At 40.8% G+C, this 17,438-nt stretch overlaps 3 protein-coding genes across 3 annotated transcripts in view; 2 read left to right on the top strand and 1 right to left on the bottom strand.

The window, feature by feature from the left end:
- Window positions 1-17,438, bottom strand: part of LOC112829289 (olfactory receptor 5AN6-like) — a 176,941-nt gene that overhangs the window by 122,945 nt on the left and 36,558 nt on the right. The gene's annotated exons all lie outside the window — the stretch shown is intronic.
- Window positions 4,007-4,942, top strand: LOC112829570 (olfactory receptor 4D10). Its single transcript, XM_025879244.2, has one exon. It carries the CDS (start codon window positions 4,007-4,009, stop codon window positions 4,940-4,942), a length of 936 nt encoding a protein of 311 aa, XP_025735029.2.
- On the top strand, window positions 16,320-17,255 carry LOC112829568 (olfactory receptor 4D11). Its single transcript, XM_025879243.2, has one exon. It carries the CDS (start codon window positions 16,320-16,322, stop codon window positions 17,253-17,255), a length of 936 nt encoding a protein of 311 aa, XP_025735028.1.

Raw genomic sequence — 17,438 nt, 5'->3', positions numbered from 1 at the left:
ACTCCTTGACATTGGTCTTAGCAATGATTATTTTGGATAGGACACCAAAAGCACAAGCAACAAAAGGAAAAATGAATAAATGGGACTACATCAAACTAAAAAACTTCTGCATAGCAAAAGAAACAATTAACAAATGAAGAGAACAACACATAGAATGGGAAAAAAAGTATTTGCAAATCATACAGGGCTAATATCTAAAATATATAAAGAATTCATACAACACAACAGCAAAAAAAAAACAATCTGATTTAAAAATGGCAGAGGAACTGAAGAAATTGTTCCAAACAAGATATACAGATGGCCAACAAGTACATGAAAAGTGCTCAACATCACTAAACATCAGAGAGGTGCTAATTAAAACCACAATGAGATATCACTCAACACCTGTCAGGATGGCTATCATCAAAAAGACAAGAGATAAGTGTTGGCAAGGATGTGAAGAAAAGGAAACCCTTGTGCACTGTCAGTGGAAATATAAATTGGATCAGCCACTATTGAAAACAGTATAGAGATTCCTCAAAAAAATAAAAAATAGAACTACCATATGGTCCAGCAATCCCATCTCTGGGTACATATCCAAAGGAAATAAAATCAAGATCTCAAAGAAGTATCAGCACTCCCATGTTTATTGCAGCATTGTTTACAATATCCAACACAGGAAAACAATCTAAGTGTCCATCGGATAAATGGATAAATATGTGTATATACGAAAATACACACACACACACACACACACACACACACACACGCTGGAATATTTTCAGCCATAGAAAAGAAGGGAATCTTGCCATTTGTGATAACATGGATGGGTCTCGAGGGCATTAAGCTAAGTGAAATAAGTCAGACAGAGAGAGAAATACTGTATGATCTCATTTATATGTGGAATCTGAACTCATGGAAATAGAGTAAAGTGGTGGTTTCCAGTTATTGAGGGGTGGGAGAAATGGGGAGATGTTAGTTAAAGGATACAAACTACCATTTATAGGTTGAAAAACCTTTGGGAACCTAATGTACAGCATGGTGATTATCGTTAACACTACTATCTACTTGAAAGTTGCTAAGACAGTAGATTTTAAGTGATCTCACCGCAAAAAAAGAATTAGTAATTATGTAAGGTAATGGAGCTGTTAGCTAACACCACAATAATAATTGTTTTGCAATATATAAATGTAACAAGTCAATATATCATATACCTTAAACATACACAATATCATTGTGTATGTTTAAGGCTGGATCCGCCTTAACTGATGTTATTATATCTCAATAAAGCAGTGGGGGGGGGAGAGAATTACCTATCTCAAATATACAACGTGTCTCATACAGTTTTCATCTTTGTAGATTAGTTTAATATAATAAAACAAAAACAAAATGGAAAAGCACGTAAATCCAAACCCATCATCCTTGTAGAAACAGAAGATATAAAGTCAAGCCGCTCAATAAATTGAGTTAACCCTAAGTAACTACTGTAATTGTTAGCTTTACTAACATACTCATCCAGCCATATCCAAATTGAAAGATACCACATGTGCAGAGTATAGGAAAACAGGAAAAATGTGCATTCTCCAAACACCATCTAAATCATGTTTCCCTACATGTGGGGACTTACAGTAACGTCATTAGACTATAATCATCCTGTGTATAATTAGAAATTGAACTGGCAGCAAAGGATTTTAGATCCAGTTCTCTTGTAGTTTTCTGGCAATCTAATTGAAACTTATATATTGTGTCCTCTGAGCCTTGCAAGCCATGAAAATTGGACCCTTGTAGTCTCTTGGGCACAGCATTTGGCATGTTTTAACAGTGTTCCAATTGAGCTGTGGATAAGGGGATAGATTTGCACTACTGCTTCTAAATAATTTGGACACTAATCAAAATGTGTCCATCTGTGTGTGTGTACACATGTGCATATCTTGGTAACTTTTTAATAACTCCTACTGAAACTTCATCACCACCAGCAGAATTAGGCACCTGACTTCCACATCCTTGTCCAATAATATTCCCTTTGCAATTCTTATATAGGCCTGAGGTTGAGGGATTGTATATAAGACAGGGATACAGTAGAAGTTCTTGAAGGTGTGATGCTTTGAATCTGCCCATTTTCTCTTGAAAGGAGAGCAAAGGTACTAAGATTTAGTCTTCCAAAAGGCTTTCCTTCAGAAACAAAATTTTCAAGAATTAATGTCTCCAAGTGTAATATTCTGCACTGTACCTAAGACTGTACAATTTTTACTTGGAATTTCAGGATCAAAGGAATTCGGTCAAGACATTAAACTTCTAGCTAAGGTTAACGTTATGCATAGTGAAATTGACATGTTGTCATTTTGGTTATATATAAATAGTCTGACTTTGATATTTTCCAGGTGTATCAAGCACTTCAGAGCCAAGATGATCTTCCCGGCAACAGAAACAACAAAGGTGGGTGTTAACTATCAGAAAGAGGGATGCTGTGTTAAAAGGGATTCCAGAAATGTGGTCCATTCGGTGTGAGGGAAGACATCATACATTTGTTGTGATCCTTTGAGTTGCTTATCAGTGAGGCCACCTCAGACTAAGGTCGATGTAAATGGGGTTTCCAGAGCCCCATTTTGCCAAATCCCTGTTTTCAGACAGACTTTATCAAACGTTCTTGTTATATGAAATTAGACCCTCCAAATGAGATTGAAGGGGGAAAAAAGAAACCTCCATTTCTTCCATCCTATTTCCATCTCTTCCTTCGCTTCAGCCAAACATAGACTCATAATATGTTCCATATGAAAAACAAGAATAACATTAATATTTACTAAAGGATAGTGGTGCACGTTAAATGTATCAACATTTTATAACTCTTCACACATAGTAAGCACTCGCAAAGTAGTAGCTTTTGTTGCTCCTGGAAATCACAATATCTCTACCATACCTCTTCTCCCACCTAAATCTACCTTCACTTTTCTCATGACACATTTCACATTTTATCATGCATTTTGTTCATCAACTTACACAAATCACCCACTTTTGTTAGAGTGTAAACACTTGGACAATGTGGTCCAACTTATTCTTATACCTATGAAGATTGCAATAAATATTCACTTGCTAAGTACAAGGTGGAACAATAAAAATTTACAAAAATTAGTAAGAATTACCCGTAACAGTGTATGAAAAAAGGGCATTATTCTAATGATACTAACATCTCTCCTTGCTGTGTGATCTTTCTTTCTCTTAGCTCTGATCCAAAAAAAGAGGCAGAAGAGTGTGATGGATACAGAATAGTTCACTCCTCAAAATCAGGTCATTATCCTTATTCTCTCCCCCACACTCAGGCAAGGACCACGTCAGTTATAGAAGATGAAGAAGTTCTAGAAAACTGCTATACAACACTGTGCACCTAAAAATTTGTTAAGAGGGTAGCTCTCATGTTTAATTGTTTTTACCACAATAAAAAATTTAATGTGATTCTTTGAGATTTAGATTTATACGCTGTCTCAATCTGTTCTCCAATAGCAATTTTTGAATATTTTAAAATGATTATCAAGCAAATAATCTGAGTAGTATAAAGTAATAATCACAGTAACAAGTTACCTACATGGAACAATAGGCTAAAGATTTAAGAAATTTGATATAAAGCAGCCAAGAGCAAGGAAACTGACTCATGCCACAGCAACATTGCAATAAGAAACAGAACATTATTTTCTAGCAAGATAAGACCCTCTTGAAGTCAATGGAATATTTGCTAATATGAACATTAAACTTGTAGACTATAAGTCTACAATGGCTAGAAATATGCTTATTCTTTCCAAAATGAGTTTTATAGGAAAAGAATTATTGAATGACTTTGCATGTGATAATTTCATTTGATCACAAAACTGATTTTAATCTTAAAAATTTGGACAGCCCAACAAATTGCAAACACTACAGCCATATGGGCAAGATTCTGAATTGCAGTCTTAGTGCTTAGGAGGAAAATGAAATCAATAGCCAAGTACTTTCATGTGAAGTAGCTTGAAACAAAAGAGAAAAACAAAATGACTCAATGGAGCCGAAAAACTACACCAGGGTGAAAGAATTTACTTTCCTTGGCCTAACCCAGAATCAAGAACTAAGCTTGGTCTTATTTCTTTTCCTGCTTCTGGTGTACTTGACAACTCTCCTGGGAAACCTCCTCATCATGGTCACTGTGACCTATGAGTCTCGCCTTCATACCCCTATGTACTTCCTGCTCCGTAATTTATCTGTTGCCGACATCTGCTTTTCCTCCATCACAGCTCCCAAGGTTCTGGTGGACCTTCTGTCACAGAGAAAGACCATCTCCTTCAATGGCTGCCTCACCCAGATGTTTTTCTTCCACCTTGTTGGAGGGGTGGACGTATTTTCTTTGTCAGTGATGGCACTGGATCGATATGTGGCCATTTCCAGGCCCCTGCACTATGTGACCATTATGAGTAGAGGCCGTTGCATTGGATTAATAGTGGCTTCCTGGGTGGGGGGCTTTACCCACTCCATCGTACAGATTTCCCTGTTGCTCCCACTCCCCTTCTGTGGACCCAATGTTCTTGACACTTTCTACTGCGATGTCCCCCAGGTCCTCAGGCTCGCCTGTACAGACATTTTTATGCTTGAGCTGTTGATGATTTCCAATAATGGACTGCTCACCACACTGTGGTTTTTCTTCCTCCTGGTGTCATATGTGGTCATATTATTAGTAGTAAGGTCTCAGGCAGGGGAGGGAAGGAGGAAAGCCATCTCTACCTGCACCTCACACATCACTGTAGTGATCCTGCATTTTGTGCCCTGCATCTATGTCTATGCCCGGCCATTCACCGCCCTCCCCACAGATAAAGCCATTTCTGTCACCTTCACCGTCATCTCTCCTCTGCTGAACCCCTTGATCTACACGCTGAGGAACCAAGAGATGAAGTCAGCCATGAGGAGATTGAAAAGAAGACTCATACCTTCTGACACGGAATAGACAGGTAGTTCGCGCCTTCTCATCACCCTTAAAAATGTTTGTCCATGAAATAAACTGTATTTATTCAAGGTTTCTAATTAATTTTTGTTTCTGCTAAGCTTCAGAGGACTTTCAAAGATTCTGCTCAGCATGCAGTAATAATGTCAAAATATGGGTTCCATGTTACAAAAGAAATCAAATTGTTAGCCAGGGGAGTACATGTTGCTTTTGCAACACAGCCTTGCTAGAAACAAGGAAATCAAAATATACTCAGTTTTATCTGTTTGGAATTTTCAACTCTACTGAGGTATTATTGTGTGAAAATAAAGGAAACCTCATTTAAAAATGGAATCGGGAAGCCCTGAAGGGGGCGCTCTCACACTACCATTGGCTGTAAGAAGCAAGCCCGGCATTCCCCAGCAGGGAGAAGCCTGTTCTGCCCCCGCAGGAGGAGGGAAGAATTTCTCCTGGCCCAGCAACAGCCCAGCTAATGAGAACTCAGCAAAAACAGCCCCGCCCAGCTTCCGTCTCTCCCCTATTCTCCCCACTTGCCCGTTTTTTGCTGTGGTTGGCTTGTTCTGAATAGCACTTCCTCAAATGTCCCCAAATAAACTCATTTTGTTGGTAAAATAACTGGCCCTTTTGGTTTTGTTTTAAGATTTTATTTATTTATTTGAGAGAGAGAGAATGAGAGAGAGAGCATGAAAGGGAAGAGGGTCAGAGGGAGAAGCAGACTCCCTGCGGAGCAGGGAGCCTGGGACTCCAGGATCATGACCTGAGCCGAAGGCAGCCGCTTAACCAACTGAGCCACCCAGGTGCCTCCTGGCCCTTTTGGTTTTTAAGGTCAGTATTACATGGTGACCACAGAGGAACCTGAAGGAGATGAACCCCTAAGTAACTAATGGCCCCTAGAAGCGTGTGAGGCACCACTTGAGCCCCTTGAACTCTCCGCTTCCCTGAGCCATCTTTTCCCTTTGGGTTCCCAAAGTCTCCTCTCAGATCAAAGTTCCCTCCTTCTAGCTGAGCTCCACAACTGTATTCGGAATCTGGTTTTATGTTGTTCGGAAGGCACTGCCCCTTCTGGTGACTACTCTTCTGTTTACCGAATCTCTGGTTTTGAGTAACGGCATCTGAATCTGCTAAATTCTCTCAGGAAGGTCCTCCTTCTGGGGCCCAGTCTGGTTTTATGTTTAAAAACTATGGTCCCGCCTCAAGAGTATTTTAAATTAATTGGACCAACTTAACCAAAATTAATTTAGAACTCCAATGGCCATTAGGGGGCACTTTTGATCTCCCCAAATTTGCTTTTCTTAGAAGACCACAGCTTTAAAAAACACAAACGGAATGGGATGCCTATTTCAGCTGGTATCTTGAGGCTTCCAAGTGTGTTCAGGACTCTAAAATCATCTCTCTACAAAATGCCATTTCCCAGTTAACTGAGGCAAACAAGCAATTGAAAAAAGACAAGCTTTTGAGGACTTGTTCTCCCCTCCCCTGTCCTCTTTATTTCCATCCTCACTTTCATACCCTCCACTTCTCTCACTGAACTTCCCATTTTTTCCAAACCTCTCCCCACGTCCTCCTCCTCTGAACACATTAGAACCTGTTCCTTTAAACTTAGGCCCCCTAGGGATGCCTGGGTGGCTCCGTAAGTTAAGTGACTCTAGATTTTGGCTCGGGTCACGATCTCAGGGCCATGGGATGGAGCCACGTGTTGGGCTCTGAGCTCAGTGCAGAGTCCGCTTGTCCTCCCTCTGCTCCTGACCCCACTTGTGCTCGTGCTTGCTCTCTCTAAAATAAATAAAATCTTTTAAAAGAGATAAAATTAGACCTTCTGAGGATCCTAAGTGGTAAGCCCATAACTTCCTGTGTCTCCCGGACTAAGGATGAACTATGAGCCATGGCCAAAGATTTTCCTAGAGTTACTGGAGATCCTCATAGATCCGCCAAGGAATTTAACGGTGGTTCAAACTTACCAGCCAGGTTTCTAATTTGTACCAGCTGGCTCACATGCTCCCCGGTGAGGGCCGAGCCCAATGCTAGATGAAAGCAGCTAATTGGGATGATCCTGAAGGCTCCAGAACTGCAAAACAAGAGGCCAAGCCCCTGTCTTGTTATGTGATCAGGCTCACCAAACACTAAATGACTCCCCCTGGCAACCCCTAAGCTTTCCCAAAACCTGTTGATTTAAGATTCAGGCTCACACTCAGAAACCCAGGGAACCTGTGCATGACGATTACCATCAACTACAAATTGTTTTTAAGGAAAATTCTGGCCTTCCTATGGATTTAGAATCCATTCAGGTAGCCTTCAACTCTGTGTTCAGTAATAGGCTGAACTGGCATCTTTCCCTCCTAGTTAAAAGGAGCAGGAGAGAAGGGGAAACTGTATCCACTCCAGATTTAGTTAATTTAGCAAATCAGCTCACCCGCACCATTGAGAATTCAACTAAAAGGAAGACCACTAAGATCCTTAGTTTTCAGTGCCAACAAATGGGAGTCCCCTAAATAAAACCCCCTCCTGGCCTCTGCTCTAGTCCTTGTGATATTCCTACGGTACCTGTGAAGAAACCCAAAGCCCGCGGATAGAGATTTGTCCAGAATCTCTGACCCGTGAACAATATTGTTATCCCTCATCATCCTGTTGTTCCAGCCCCAATATTTTGTTAGCCTGCATCCCCACTGAAAGCAAGTATTCACTGACTGATTGATGTAGCACCTTCTTTAGCATCCCTGTGGATAAGGCCAGTCAATATCTGCCTCCACTTGGGAAAGAAAGGAATATGCCTGGACAGTAATGCCTCAGGGTTTTACCTAAAGTATTTCCTACTTCTCCCAAACCTTAAAAGCGAATTTGGATGATGTAAAGTTACCTGGAAGCTCTACTTCATTACAACACGTACATGACTTACTTCTCTGCTCCCTTTCTGAGGCCTCTCCACAGCAAGACAGCATCCACCTGTTAAAACTTTTAGCCTTAGTGGGACGCAAAGTCTCCAAGGAGAAATTGCAATTTTCTTGCACTCAGGTTTGATATTTGGGGTACCTGATTTCACAACAAGGGCTACCTTTAGATCCAGATTAGCTCCATGGCATCTTGAACTTCCTCAAACCCAAAACTAAGCACCAATCGCAAAGTTTTCTTGAGCTGGCTGGCTGCTGTCAAAATTGGATTCTAAAATCACTTATGACCCAACCCCTTTACATTTTCTTTTATTTTATCCCTATATTTTTTATTAAAAAAAAAAAAACAATAAACCTGACCCTGTTATTGGGGAAGATCAAGATAACTTAGGTTTTAAAGTCCTAAAGGAAAGCTTGGTAAATCCCCCTGCTCTTGGACATCCCAATTATCAACTTCTCTTTTTCCTTTTTGTATTTGAAAAGGAAGGGAACACCTTGGGGTACTCATCCAAAACATGGGCCCCACCATTGACCCATAGGGTATTATAGCCAACAGCTAGAGCCTATGGCACAAGGACACCCCCCCCGCTTGCCTCATAGCCATTCCTACCAACACCCTTTTAGTCAAGACCATTGAAGAGATAGTCATGGGATTCTCTCTAAATATCTTTGTACCCCATGGAGTTGAAGCCCTCCTGAATGCCCATCACACTCAACACATTCAGCCAGTTGTATCACCTCCTATGAGATCCTGTTGCTAACCGTGCCTCATATAATTCTTGCTGTAATAATTTTAACCCTGCCACCCTTCCCTCCTCTACAGATGATACTCCTCATGACTATTTGCCGCTGACAGATCTTCTCCTGACCCCCTGTGATGACTTATAGGAAACTCCCTTGGATAACACTGATTTTTCATGGTTTACCAGTGGTTTTTATTAAGAGATGAAAATGGTAAATATTATGCTGGGTATGCTCTTGCAACTCCTTTTTTTTTAAAGATTTTATTTATTTATTTGAGAGAGAGAATGAGATAGAGCATGAGAGTCAGAGGGAGAAGCAGACTCCCCACCGAGCAGGGAGCCTGATGCAGGACTCCATCCCGGGACTCCAGGATCATGACCTGAGCCAAAGGCAGTCACCCAACCAACTGAGCCACCTAGGCACCCTTGCAACTCCTTTTGAAATCATTGAGGTGGTACCTTTGCCCTTGGCTACCTTGGCCCAGTGGGCTGAATTGTATGCTTTTGCTCAGGCCTACATTTTTAACCAAGGACAAAACTGCAAATATCTATGTTAATAGTAGGTAAGCCTTTGGACTAACTCATAACTTTGGGGTGCTATGGAAACAGTGAGGCCTCCTCACTTCCAAGAGGGACAAAATTTTAAATGGCCTTTATGTTCAGGAATTATTAGGTGCCATACTCAGACCAGCTGCTTTAGCGATTATCAAGATCCCTGGGTATCCCAAACTTGATTTCATGGAGGCTAAGGGAAACCACCTTGCTGATATTTCCACAAAGAAACTTTATATACCCCAACAGGAGAAGGGAAGAATTTCTCCTTGACCTGCAACAGCCCAGCCAATGAGAATTCAATAAAAACAGCCCCTCCCAGCTTTCTCCTCTCCCCTATAGAAGCAAGCCCCTCCCCTCCATTCTCCAGACTCACTTATTGTTCACCATAACTTGCTTGTCCCAAATTGTAATTCCTCTGCTATCCCTTAAATAAACTCATTTTGCTGGGGCGGGGCGGGGGGGGGGTTGGGAATAGCTCCTCTGGTTTTTAAGATCAACAATTGACAAAAATGGCACATACTTAAGATGTACAACTCAATGTTTTGATATATGTAAATGATCATTGGGGGAGACTGCATTAAGGTAGGATCTCTGTTATTTCCTACAACTGCATGCAAATCTACAATTGTCTAAACTAAATTTTCCATTAAAAAAACACCTGTCTATGTATATACTCAGAGATTCCCACTACATTCCTGCCCTATTACCAGGAAGGGAGCTGAGACACATACTAGAGACATAATGTATCTTGGGCATGGAAATTCTACAAGGTCTTTCATAAGGTAATCACATCTTTCCGAAGTTAACACATCCAAATTAAGTTCATCTTCTGACTCTATAATATCAATAAGGTAACCATTACCAGAAGATTGTTCCATCTAAAGCCCGCATCCCAGTGGTTGAGAGCAGGTTCCTTGAAGTTAGCCCAGCTTGAGTAAGATTATGTACCTCACCAATTATGAGTTCCGTGAGCTCATGCAAGATACTTACCCTGACCTTCCTCTGAACTGCAGGCCTGTTGGCCACACGAGCACTGCATCCCCTCAGCACCTGGTGCTTAGCTCTAGCACAGAACTCAGGATCCTGTTTCTAGTCCTTCTTCTCTTTCTTCCTATCACTCCCACTAGGTTTATGCTTTACTTATTATTGTATCCCCAGCATCGGCATCAAGTGGAATATAGTAAAAAAGGCATTAAAAATTGTTGAATTAAGGGTGCCTGGGTGGCTCAGTTGGTTAAGCAACTGCCTTCGGCTCAGGTCATGATCCTGGAGTCCCGGGATCGAGTCCCGCATCGGGCTCCCTGCTCAGCAGGGAGTCTGCTTCTCCCTCTGACCCTCTTCCCTCTCATGCTCCCTCTCATGCTCTCTCTCATGCTCTCTCTCTCAAATAAATAAATAAAATCTTTTAAAAAATTGTTGAATTAAGACAACTCAATGATTTCACAATGTTTCTCAATCATTTCTGCAACTCAAATCATTGGAGGATATGGTTAAAAAAAACAACTGATTCATTTTTACTCTCTGATAACATGACTCCCTAAAACTGACAGAAACTTATGAAGCTACCTTAGACCATGCATAGACATCAAAAAGTTTGGAATGAAATGGAACACATTATTTAACATATCAACTCAGTATGTATTTGTTTACTTATGCTATGTATAGCTGCTGGAAGTTTTTTTAAATCTTAGATCTTAAAAGTTTTGAAACTAAAAAAATGTTCACATCATGATACAAATGTCAGTCCACAAATCAGATGTTCAAAGGCCCTGAGTTGGGGATTTGCCCAGATCATCCAAGAAACAGCCAGGAGGGCTTTGTAACTAGATGAGAGGAAGCAAGGAGGAGCGAGGTAGCAGTTGAGGTCAGAGAGATCATGGGGCCACAGGACCTGGCACTAGGACCTTTTAGATCATTGTAAGGATTTTGACTTTCCCATTAGGTAAGATAGAGGGTGTTGAAAAGCAGAATAATGATGTTTTAACAGAATCACAGGGGCCACTATGATGAGTAGACTGAAGAGGAGTAAGGACAAAAGCAGGGAGACCAATTAAGAGGCTGCTGTATTAGAAATAATAAAGTCATGACTTAAGGTAGTAAGGGTGCAGTTGGTGAGAAGTTGGAAAAATTCTAAAGGTCAAGCAAGTAGGATTTGCTGGTAGATCCAGTGTGGATTTCCTGGCTACTTGTGTATCCTGTGAGAGCTTGGTCATCAACCCATCAGTTCCTTCACTCCCGCCTAATAACCCCATCAGGTCCAACGGTCCTTCTAATACTTGTGTGTCACATGTCAGAACTCCCCCTGCATGGGTGACATTGCCTGAGGAAGTTGTTCAGAATCCCTAAGAATTGATACTTATTTCCCAACAGGAAAATTACTAAGAGGAAACACCAGAGTTAAAGGGGTGGGGGTGCGGGGGGCTCTGGCTAAACCAACCTAATGGGATTCTTGCTGAGGTGATCAGATATGAGGGTGGGGGATTCTGGCTAACCTGACTTAGCAGGATTGTTGCTAAACTTGGACAATGCAGAGACAGACACGGACATCCAAACATTGAGTCCTGCTTAAAAAATTCAGGGGAGCCTGAGTAGAGTTTGGCCAAGGACAGAATCTTTCTCACTGCTAGACAATTTTAGGCCCTGACAAAAATGGGTGTTCCTAAGTGTGTGGGCCTAATTATGTCCTAATTACTCCCTCGGAAACAACCTCACCATCAGCAGACATTTTCCATAGCCACATCCAACTAGAATCCCTCTGATAATTCTCGCACCAGGTTTGGGATTAAGAAATTGGTAAATAGGATGGGGCACTGTGAATCAGCATGGGAGAGACAAGAAAATACTATTCCCTGAGGCTTCCCTTTTCCACGTAAAGACGGAAGAGGAGCCACTGAAATCACCAGCCTTCAGAGGGGTGTGTGACACAATTTCCCGAAGCTGAAGAGTTCCCAAGGTTCACGTGAACATAAACTCAGATGGAGTCCTTGAAAGAAGGCTGGAGACTTTAGGTAAGAAGTATAACTCTACATGAGTGTGTGTGCCTGTAGTGTCTGGATGTCTATGTATAAGAGTGACAAATGAGAGTGAGAAGAACTGAAATCTAGATATAATCATTAATATTCACAAATACATTTTGACTAAAAATGCGATGTGTACATAAGGTACCGTATTCCGAGGTTCACCTTCAGTAACAGCACAAATAAGGAATACTGACCAAAAAAGGCATTGTGAAATGAGAGACAGAGAAATAAGTTCAGTTTAGAATTAGAGAAAAGGGATTTTTGTTTTCTGGGACCCTCTAAATTGCACAGAGAGACTTTTTGCAGGCCCTGTTTCCCCTACATGGATGTCCTCAGCCTGAAATCTGTGGAGGTATTTATTTTGTTAAATTTAAAAGTAGAGGGGAAAAATAAAATATTTTAAACCTTCAGAAAAGTTGAAAGAATTATACAATAAACACATACCGTTCCTCAGGTTTACCAAAAAATAAAAATTTTCAAGCAATGATTTTCTCTCCATGCCTTCACGCTGGCATCCTTTCTTTGGAAAGAAAGGATTGGCTGGAGCCAATCTTCCCACCTACAAGCAACTTTTTTTTTTTTTTAAGATTTTCTTTAATTGAGAGAGAGAAAGGTAGTGCATGCACGCAAGCGGGGAGGGAAAAGAAGGAGGAGAGAGGGAATCTCAAGCAGATTCCATGCCGAGCGGGAGCCCCAGCTGCGGGGCCCTATCCCAGGACCTGGAGATCATGACCTGAGCGGAAGGCAGATGCTTCACCCACCGAGCCACCCAGGCGCCCCTGCAAGCAATTTTTATATATTCTAGTTGTTCCCTAAAGCCAGAGCTCCCTTTTTCTCCATTCCTATGTGTCCCAAACATAAATGTCACCCTCCCCATGCAGATTTCTCATAGCTTCTAGTGAAAAATCATCCTTTTCTCTCATGCAGCTCATCTATCTTCATCACTCCCACAGTACTATTCGATTTCGATTCCTTTCCCACTGGTTGTATTTCTTTCTCTCAAATAACCTAGAAATCTGCCAATTTCCCATCAAAATTTGCTAAACAAGTGGATGGATTAAAAGTAGGAAAACAATGGAGGCGCCTGGGTGGCTCAGTCAGTTGAGCATCTGACTCTGATTTCAGCTCAGGTCATGGTCTCGGGGTTGTGGGATCGAGCCCTGTGTCAGGCTCCATGCTCAGTGGAGAGTCTGCTTGAGAGCCTCTCCCTCTGCCCCTCCCCCCACTAGGCACATGCACTCTCTCTCTCTCTCTCTCAAATAAATAAATAAATCTTTTTTAAAAAAAATAAAAATAAAAATAGGAGAAAGATGGAGAAGCTGAAGGTTGTTGTCCAAATTACCAAAGGTAGTTTGTGAATATGGGACATACTGCAAACAGGCCTGACTTGGGGTTTGAGGTACCTTCTCCCCTTTTGTGTAGATAGCCTATTATTTACATGCAGGTCCCTGTGGAAGACTTTCATAACTAGGTTGGATCTCCTCAGTAACTATTGAGTTGGTGTTTTCTGAGGATCATTTGCTCTCTCTTTACATAGTCAGGATTGATAGCTCAGCTATCATTTAGTTCAACACACCCCCATTTACCGATGATCCTCCAGTATTAAGGTTACCCAACATAGTACTAATTTTAACAGATAAGCAGCCTATATGCTGACACTTTTGCATATGTTAGTTCACCTAATCCTCATAGCTTCCCTGTGAGATGAGTATTATAAGCCCCATTCCATGGATGCAGAAGTGAAGTCTCTCACTTGCCCAAATTACAAAGCCAGGACTTGAGTCCGAAAGCTCTCACTGCAGAGACCATGCACTGGACTTCTCTGGTTTGCTAAGATGATGTCAGACAAGAAGGCAAATCAGGCAAGCTCTTTTCTTGCTACCATACACTGTCACCACGCTCTGGGTCATTCTTACTACCACTGAAAGAAAAACATCTCCTATTTTCTTCAAAACAGTATGTTCTGATGAAGCTGTTTTAGAATACATGTTCTGGGAAATATGCAGTCCCTCCAAGAGATTGTTGGACTATTTAAAGACTGTGTGTCTGTGAAAGCAACTGACCCAGAGTTTTTCTTTAAGGAAACACACACATAATCACATTTATTATGGATTATAGATCAGATAATGCTCTAAGTATTGATGGTTTTGCAGACATTAGTTCATTTAATCCTCACAAAAATCATATGAGGGAGAAGCTATTGTTTCCAAATACTGATGCAGAGACTCAGGCCAAAGGGGTGAAGTAACTTGCCCACGTTCACACTAAGTCCCTGGCTGGGATTTGAACAGGCAGGTCATGCCAGAGTCCCCCAGGTACCCTCTGTATGCTATGATACCTCTTAGTAGCTTTTTCAGCTTTCCATATTAAATAGACTTTGGACAAAATTACACACAGGTGAAATAAAGCTTGATGGGAACCTGAGCTAAGTGAAAAGAAATATCTTCCCTGGAACTGAAAAACATACCCAAAAAAGTAAGTGCACCTTTCTTTTGTTTCTAATTATGGTAAGAAAAAGATTAACTGCAAAGAAAGAAATTAAGGCCCATTTCAAGGATTCGTGAAAGAAAAAGAAAGGAATTCAAAAGCAGTAAGATTATACAGGAAGTATGCATTTCACCTTGTAAGAAACTGCCAAGCTGTTTTCACACATGGCCCTGCCATTTTCTGTTTCCACCAGAGTTCCAATCCCGCTCCATTTTCGCCTGTTCTTGATATATCTGTCTTTTTTATGTTAGCTATTCTAATAGGTATGTGCAGTGGTTTTAATTTACATTTCCCCAGTGATAAATGATGCTGAGATCTTCTCACATGTTTATTTGCTAACCCTATATCTTCTTGTTGAGGTGTCTGTTCAAACCATTTATACCTTTGTGTTTCGTTTGGGCTGTTTGTTTTCTTATTATTGAATTTTAAGAGTTACAGCCCCTCTACTCCTGGGTACTTATCCAAGAGAAGTGAAAACACATGTCCACACAAAGACTTGAAAATGAATATTTATAGCAGCTTTAATGTGTAATAGCCAAAAACCTAAAAGTAACCCAAATGTTCATCAACAAGTGAATGGATAAACAAACTGTGGTCTATCCATCATTTAAAAGGAAGAAAATATTGGTGCACACAAACACATGGATAAATTTTATGGGTGAAAAAAAACAAAAAGGAAGTCTATATTATAAGATTCAATGTATAGAAAATTCTAGAAAATACCAACTAATGTATAGTAACAGAAAGCAGATCAGTGGTTGCCTGAAGAAAGAAGGGCAAAGGGGACATATAACAAAGGGTCATAAGAACACTTTTGGGTTGACAGATATGGTAACAATCTTAAATATAGTGATGTCATGGGTATATGGTTATATCCAAACATCAAAGTAGGCACTTCAAATATGTGAGTCTATTATATGTCAATGATAGCTCTATAAAAAATAATAATAATTTTTAAGAAACAAACTAGAACGATGAACAGAAGAGAAGATCTGAGTTACACTTTCATTTCCACAGCTGAGGAGCTATTCAATGGGGGTTTTGGTACTTAAAGTAGTGTAAATAAAGGTAGAAATAAAGAAGTCTTGTGAAGCGAGAATAGACCAATAGAGAAGACCTTCATGGCTTTAAAATTTTCTCATTTTTCATAGAATTAAATTTGCAATTTAAAAAAGGGAGGAGTGTTTCTGTGGAGTTCAGTCCAAAGGGAACCATTTTGCAGATACGGGTTCTTAGACCATTTAAATGGAGCATGCAATCTGGAAAAGAAACCAGCCAGACACATTGCCTTACCCACACATCAAACTGACCCCATTTTTATATCCCTCGTGCCCAAATAGTCCCTTTCTGAATATTTAACATCCACCTGTTTATCTTAAATGCTTAGAACTTCTATTCATAGAACATTATTTTTATGCCACATCTAAAATATTTATAATTTACAGAAGAATAATTAGATGCATGCTTGTGTTAATCAGATGTCATTTTCTACACATTAGCAATAACCTCAGAACAGCTTTTTATGTGGTGAAAAAGTGAGAACTAGTGAGCTGCTAGTTCTAGTTTTCAGCTCACTAGTTTTCAGACCTAATACCTGACTCTGTCTGATATATTAAGGGACAGTGAACAATTTCTAAAATAACATTTTTCATTTTTCCCAAGCTACACAAAGAAGAGGAAACATGATTCAATGGAGTTGGGAAATAGCACAAGGGTAAAAGAATTTATATTTCTGGGACTTACTCAGTCCCAAGACCTGAGCTTGGTCTTATTTCTTTCTTTGTGTTTCATGTACATGATAACTCTTCTGGGAAATCTCCTTATCATGGTCACTGTGACATGTGAGTCCCGCCTTCACACCCCCATGTACTTCCTGCTCCGCAATCTAGCTGTGCTTGACATCTGCTTCTCTTCCATCACTACTCCCAAGGTTCTCGTGGACCTTCTGTCAAAGATAAAGACCATCTCCTATACAAGCTGCATGACACAGATGTTCTTCTTCCACCTTCTCGGTGGGGCAGACATTTTTTCTCTCTCTGTCATGGCCTTTGATCGCTACATGGCCATCTCCAAGCCCCTGCACTATGTGACCATCATGAGTAGGGGGCGATGCACTGCCTTCATTGTGGCCTCCTGGGTGGGGGGCTTTGTTCACTCCATCATACAGATTTCCCTGTTGCTGCCCCTCCCCTTCTGTGGACCCAATGTTCTTGACACTTTCTACTGCGATGTCCCACAGGTCCTCAAACTTGCCTGTACAGACACCTTTGCCCTTGAGCTCCTGATGATTTCCAACAATGGCTTAGTCACTATCCTGTGGTTTATTTTCCTGCTTGTGTCCTACACAGTCATCTTAATGATGCTGAGGTCTCACGCTGGGGAGGGCAGGAGGAAAGCCATCTCCACCTGCACCTCCCACATCACTGTGGTGACCCTGCACTTTGTGCCCTGCATCTATGTCTATGCCCGGCCCTTCACTGCCCTCCCCACAGATAAAGCCATTTCTGTCACCTTCACTATCATATCCCCACTGTTGAACCCTTTGATCTACACCCTGAGGAACCAGGAGATGAAGTCAGCCATGAGGAGACTGAGAAGAAGACTCATGCCTTTTGTGATGGAATAGTGTAAGAATCTCCAACCTCTTCATCACCAAGAACTCCTTCCATTATTTTTTCTATAGAGTCATATTTATATACTTGAATATATTGTCAATAAACCAACTATACTTACTAGATAACAATTTATTTTCCTATTTAAGTTAATAGGTTACTAATAACTCAAACTTCTGGTGAGTATGAAGTAACTA

Source organism: Callorhinus ursinus, unplaced genomic scaffold (genome assembly GCF_003265705.2).
Source record: "Callorhinus ursinus isolate GAN/ISIS: 27379988/994484 unplaced genomic scaffold, GSC_fseal_2.0 scaffold21, whole genome shotgun sequence".
NCBI lineage: Eukaryota > Metazoa > Chordata > Mammalia > Carnivora > Otariidae > Callorhinus > Callorhinus ursinus.
Note: the sequence above shows the minus strand (reverse complement) of the source record. Positions and strands in the feature narration are given on the sequence as shown.

What these genes read in the sequence shown, in the direction of transcription:
- LOC112829570 (XM_025879244.2), top strand. Translation starts at nt 4,007, where the DNA reads ATGGAGCCGAAAAACTACACCAGGGTGAAAGAATTTACTTTCCTTGGC.
- LOC112829568 (XM_025879243.2), top strand. Translation starts at nt 16,320, where the DNA reads ATGGAGTTGGGAAATAGCACAAGGGTAAAAGAATTTATATTTCTGGGA.